This window comes from Neoarius graeffei, chromosome 5, assembly GCF_027579695.1.
Source record: "Neoarius graeffei isolate fNeoGra1 chromosome 5, fNeoGra1.pri, whole genome shotgun sequence".
In the NCBI taxonomy this organism is placed as follows: domain Eukaryota; kingdom Metazoa; phylum Chordata; class Actinopteri; order Siluriformes; family Ariidae; genus Neoarius; species Neoarius graeffei.
The window spans coordinates 475,457-481,968 of NC_083573.1; the positions used below are offsets into that span (position 1 = coordinate 475,457).

General features: G+C 52.0%; 1 protein-coding gene across 1 annotated transcript; it reads left to right on the forward strand.

Moving 5' to 3' along the window:
* The first annotated feature begins 923 nt into the window (after window positions 1-923).
* Window positions 924-6,057, forward strand: fbxo43 (F-box protein 43). The gene is made up of 5 exons (XM_060920352.1): window positions 924-961; window positions 3,820-5,057; window positions 5,195-5,297; window positions 5,363-5,539; window positions 5,712-6,057. Exons 2-5 carry the CDS (start codon window positions 3,871-3,873, stop codon window positions 5,961-5,963), a joined length of 1,719 nt encoding a protein of 572 aa, XP_060776335.1. The 5' UTR covers window positions 924-961; window positions 3,820-3,870; the 3' UTR covers window positions 5,964-6,057.
* The last annotated feature ends 455 nt before the right edge of the window (window positions 6,058-6,512 follow it).

Below are 6,512 nucleotides of genomic sequence, written 5' to 3' on the forward strand. Positions count from 1 at the left end.
GGGCAGCGCATGCAGTGAGACACACACCCCCAGAGTGAGACAGGGCAGCGCGTGCAGTGAGACACACACCCCCAGAGTGAGACAGGGCAGCGCGTGCAGTGAGACACACACCCCCAGAGTGAGACAGGGCAGCGCGTGCAGTGAGACACACACCCCCAGAGTGAGACAGGGCAGCGCGTGCAGTGAGACACACACCCCCAGAGTGAGACAGGGCAGCGCGTGCAGTGAGACACACACCCCCAGAGTGAGACAGGGCAGCGCGTGCAGTGAGACACACACCCCTAGAGTGAGACAGGGCAGCGCGTGCAGTGAGACACACACCCCTAGAGTGAGACAGGGCAGCGCGTGCAGTGAGACACACACCCCTAGAGTGAGACAGGGCAGTGCGCGCAGTGACACACACGGTGTTATTTGTTTGTTATCTCTGCCAAGGAGGTTGTGTTTTCGGTCGCGTTGGTTTGTTTGTCTGTCTGTTAGCAACATGACGGAAAAAGTAATGAACAGATTGCTTTGAACTTTTTTCCAGAGGTGTGAATCTGCGCACAAGTAACAACCCATTAAACTCTGGCGGTGACCCGCATCACCTCGTGGATCCCGGGTGTGTTTAAAGGCTCCTGGCGGAGCTCTGAGCTCTCACTGCTCCTCTGCTTTGTCATGTTTCTCAGTCTGAAGTTTTCAGTTTTGTTAAAGTTTATAAAGAATCACCTGCGGGACTTTCATTAATTATTCAAAAGTTTTATTTTCACTAATTCAGAATCTGTTAAATGTTTAAGTGATAAAATTAAACAGTTCTCATAAAACATTTCCACAGTTCCCATTCAGTTAAATATCCCGGAAGTGCGTCACTGACCAATCACCGCGAGGCACCGAATATGAGCTGCGGCTGTCCGCGCGCTCCGCTTTCAGCGCTTTAGTGCGCGAGATGAATGCGAGGCAGGGTGTGGCACCGGGGCGCGCGCGGGTGAGTGAGTTCAGCTGCATCACGGGGTTCATCAACATCTGGGGTTTAATTCCGGTAATGATTATGTCCCTGTCCTCGCGCCGCCGAGTCTGTGTGTGTGTGTGAGAGAGAGAGAGAGTGTAATGAATGGTGTTGATGAGACGGCCGGGTGAGTGTGTGTGTAATGAATGGTGTTGATGAGACGGCCGGGTGAGTGTGTGTGTAATGAATGGTGTTGATGAGACGGCCGGGTGAGTGTGTGTGTAATGAATGGTGTTGATGAGACGGCCGGGTGAGTGTGTGTGTAATGAATGGTGTTGATGAGACGGCCGGGTGAGTGAGTGTGTGTGTAATGAATGGTGTTGATGAGACGGCCGGGTGAGTGAGTGTGTGTGTAATGAATGGTGTTGATGAGACGGCCGGGTGAGTGAGTGTGTGTGTAATGAATGGTGTTGATGAGACGGCCGGGTGAGTGAGTGTGTGTGTAATGAATGGTGTTGATGAGACGGCCGGGTGAGTGAGTGTGTGTGTAATGAATGGTGTTGATGAGACGGCCGGGTGAGTGAGTGTGTGTGTAATGAATGGTGTTGATGAGACGACCGGGTGAGTGAGTGTGTGTGTAATGAATGGTGTTGATGAGACGGCCGGGTGAGTGAGTGTGTGTGTAATGAATGGTGTTGATGAGACGGCCGGGTGAGTGAGTGTGTGTGTAATGAATGGTGTTGATGAGACGGCCGGGTGAGTGAGTGTGTGTGTAATGAATGGTGTTGATGAGACGGCCGGGTGAGTGAGTGTGTGTGTAATGAATGGTGTTGATGAGACGGCCGGGTGAGTGAGTGTGTGTGTAATGAATGGTGTTGATGAGACGGCCGGGTGAGTGAGTGTGTGTGTAATGAATGGTGTTGATGAGACGGCCGGGTGAGTGAGTGTGTGTGTAATGAATGGTGTTGATGAGACGGCCGGGTGAGTGTGTGTGTGTAATTAATGAGATGTCCGGGTGTTGCTGTGCGCGCCGCTGATTGGCTGATTGTTGGGTCTGGAATGGGAATGAAGACTCGGGTTTGAGGGCTTTACTGGGTTCGATGTGAAGAACTTTCAGTCACACACACTCACACACACACACACACACACACACAGTGATCTCGGATGGAAGTGTGTGGGTTTAAAGGGAGGGGTTTCTGAATCTCTTTACTGAGCTGACGGTGATTGATTTTCTCACTGCGCTCAAACACCTGCTTTTATATTCATGTGTAAATCACTACTTTTACACACTGACCGTGAGTGTGAGAGAGTGTGTGTGTGTGTGTGTGTGTGAGAGAGAGTGAGTGTGTGTGTGTGTGTGTGTGAGAGAGAGTGAGTGTGTGTGTGTGTGTGTGTGAGAGAGAGTGAGTGTGTGTGTGTGTGTGTTTACCGCTCTTGGTGCTGATTTGCGCGCGCGAGGATTTAAATTGAGGCGAGCACGCGTTCCGTAACCATGGCAACGGAGAGTCGTTATTCTCCTCCCACTGTTTTTCACTCAAAGCTCCAAACACCGGAGAGCTGATCACACACTCACACACACACACACACACACCGGAGAGCTGATCACACACACACACACACACACACACACACAACACACCGGAGAGCTGATCTCACACACACAACACACCGGAGAGCTGATCTCACACACACACACACACACCACACACTCTCTCACACACACACACACACAACACCGGAGAGCTGATCTCACACACACACACACACACACCACACACTCTCTCACACACACACACACACACACACAACACCGGAGAGCTGATCTCACACACACAACACACCGGAGAGCTGATCTCACACACACACACACACACCACACACTCTCTCACACACACACACACACAACACCGGAGAGCTGATCTCACACACACACACACACACACACCACACACTCTCTCACACACACACACACACACACACAACACCGGAGAGCTGATCACACACACACAACACACCGGAGAGCTGATCTCACACACACACACACCACACACTCTCTCACACACACACACACACAACACCGGAGAGCTGATCTCACACACACACACACACACACACACACACACACACACACACACACACCACACACTCTCTCACACACACACACACACACAACACCGGAGAGCTGATCTCACACACACACACACACACACACACACACACACACACCACACACTCTCTCACACACACACACACACAACACCGGAGAGCTGATCTCACACACACACACACACACACACACACACACACACACACACACACACACAACACCGGAGAGCTGATCACACACACACAACACACCGGAGAGCTGATCTCACACACACCACACACTCTCTCACACACACACACACACACACACACACACACACACACACACACACACACACACACAACACCGGAGAGCTGATCACACACACACACACACACACACACACTCTCTCACACACAACACCGGAGAGCTGATCACTCTCTCTCTCTCTCTCTCTCTCTCTCTCTCTCTCTCAGTGTGAGTTCCTCTCGGGCTCCTGTTCGCTGTTAGTTGTCTCTCATGTTGATGCAGTTTGTAAACTCGTGGTTATTAATTTTAAGTGTTTATTGAGTTTATTTTATTGCTGAGCCCCCTTATTCAGATTTTCTCTTTGAAATAATTTAATGTTATTGATCAGGTTTATTTTGGGACACTGCAGTGACCGCACTCCCACAGATTTGTTTACAGCATTTTTTTCACAATTATTGACCCCCCCCATCAGAAATCAGTTTCCCCAGATTATTAAAAGTTGAGCTGTGTGCGTTTTTTTTTTTTCTTCTAAAGTCTGATGCATGTGTTTTTGTGCCAGTAGGAGTGAGCGGTGTCCTTTGTCCACCAGCTGGAGGGACCCTAACTAGGAGACATGGAGAGCGCGGAGTGGATTCAGAAACCCAGCCATCACCAAACCTGTGACCTCACGCACTCGCACGGTGACATGTGGACGTGTAGACAGGAGCAGGTCCACTTCGGTATGACTGACGAGCCGAAAGAGAACTTGTCCAGCTCTCAGAGACAAGGGACGGACAGACACTACCTGTCTCACTCTCAGTGGTGTGAAACTCCCAAACTGACCAAGAAGGACACATCTCTGCGCAGACGTCTCCTTGCAGCCAAATCCGTGACTGAAGTAAAGACAAGTGTCTACAGGACACCGAGCTGCAGGGACACGTACACACGAGAAGCGTCAGAGTCTCCAGACGTCCTCCTGAGCGGCCCACTCTCCTACAGCACGCTGAGGTCAGATGCTGGGACCGTGTCCTGCATGAAGCGCCGTCTGGTGTTCTCTCAGGCTGTGACGTCCACGCTGGAGGACGACCAGGGCGGGGTGAGCCCCATTCTGTCCGAGCCTGACTTGGACGAGAGCATCATCTCTGGGCTTTTGCCGTCTGAGACGCCGGAGACGCTGCGGGAACGAGACGGCTTTCAGACCCCTGTGACCTGTCTAGCCGCTGATCTGTCTGAGAGCCTGAGCGTGCTGAGCACTCCTTCTCTCACGCCGCTCTCTGGATTAGACGCGTCTGATGACAGCGGTTTCGGCTCACTGCGATTGGACGGCTCGGAGGATGGCGGTGATGACGGCTCGTTCCAGGAGGGGGCGCCAAGGGTCACGCTTGGCCGAGACCACCGCCGCTCCAGACTCGAGCGCCAGCGCAGACTGTCCACACTCAGGGAGGGCTCCCAGTCAGAGGACGAGGTCAAAGGTCAGCACATGAATGGGCAGGGCATAAAGCTAGAGGAAGAGGTGTTTTCAGAGACTCTGCCCCTCAGGGTGACTCACCGTGACCTGTCGCTCACTCCTGCGTTGCAAGCTGTGGAGGCCCTCAGCCACTCGTTCACACACTCGCACGACCTCGACCATCCAGTCAGCACTCGCCGAGACCTCTCGCACGACCCGGACCACGCAATCGCAGCGTGCCCGCCCCTCTCGCACCTAATTGGCCGGAAGATGGGTTTAGGCAAGATGGATGTTCTCACAGAGCTCCACGTGAGGAATCTGCACCATGTTCTGTCCTCCATCCTGCAGCTCCTCTCCACCAGTGATGTACACACGTTAGTGTCTCTCTCACACAGCGTCTAAAGCAGCAATCTTTGGGGTCCAGTTCCGACCTCACACAGAAGCTTGATGCGTGATGTGTTTAACTTGAACAAACGCTGAAGGTGCGTGTGTGTGTTACACACATCCACAGGTGTATTCAGGTGTGTGTCTCCTGGAGTGATATCGTCCTGCAGGACAGGAAGGCCAACCGCAGGAGGAGGACATACGAACGGGAGCAGAAACATGCGCTGGAGGTGGGTGGGTGTGTGTGAGGGAGAGATTTGGAGTTAAATGTGTTACTCTTGTTTGTTTGTTTCAGATGGGCGGGGTTGTACGTGTGGCGGATGCAGAGACCCGGTTAGCGCTGGCGTGTCGCTCGGCTCTCAGCAGTGTTCAGGCTCGGGCTAAAACTTCCAGCACCCGCGCGCACTCTCCTGCAGCTGGCAGCGCTCCCACACACACTCCACCCTCCAGCAAACGGCAACAGTTCCTGCAGGTGTTTACACAAACCCAGTCATATTGGAACATCCTTTCTCTCACTTTTTTTTTGTATATATAACACACACACAGTGTGTCAGTCTGTTAAGATACTTGACATGCTGAAATTCAGACACTTGCTCTACACTCCACACACTCCTAAACTGAAACGCGTGTGTCTCCCCTCTCAGGTTGCGAAGACGCTGTTCAGTGATGAATGTTTGCGTCCGTGTCCCAGGTGTGAACATCCCGCTCGTTGTCACTCTGTAAAGGCTGAAGGTGTGTGTAGCTGGAGCGAGTGTGTGTTTCATTTCTGTACTTCCTGCCTGCGGGCCTATCACGGATCAGCTGACTGCACACGGCTTCCCAACACACGCAGGAAGGGGCGGAGCCAGTTGTTACCAGGTAGTGCACAGAGCAAGCGCAATGTCAAGAGACTGTGACCCGGGCGCGCGCACACCCACGAGATCTATTTTCTTCAGGAAGACCCACAGATGGCGTGAGCTGCTTGCGTGTCCCCGTCCGTCCTCAGGCTGCTGGAGACTGTGATTTGTAAATGATCAACTTTGACGACACACTTTGTGTCCCTCAGTTGGGTGTGATGTACATTCCTGCTGTTTTTTTATGGATTATTTTAATAAAGTATTTTTATTTCTTGATCTAACACTGACACTTCGTGTGTGTGTGTGTGTGTGTGTGTGTAACTGGAGCCTTGATGTTAACCAACAGTACAGCCCAGTGTACATGACAAACACTCACTGGCCCCACTTTAATAGGAACGTGGTGTTGGTTCTAAGATCTGTTCTGGGCTGCAGGAGTGGAACCCAGTGTCTTCTGCTGTTGCTGGCTGAGATGCTTTTCTGCTCATCCCGGTTGTAGAGTGATTGAGTTACTCTCCTTCCTTACAAAAAGGCTCAACCCAATCTGCCCATTTCCCTCTGACCCAGGCGTTTGTTTCCGCCCACAGAACTGTCACTCACTTGCGTTTTTTG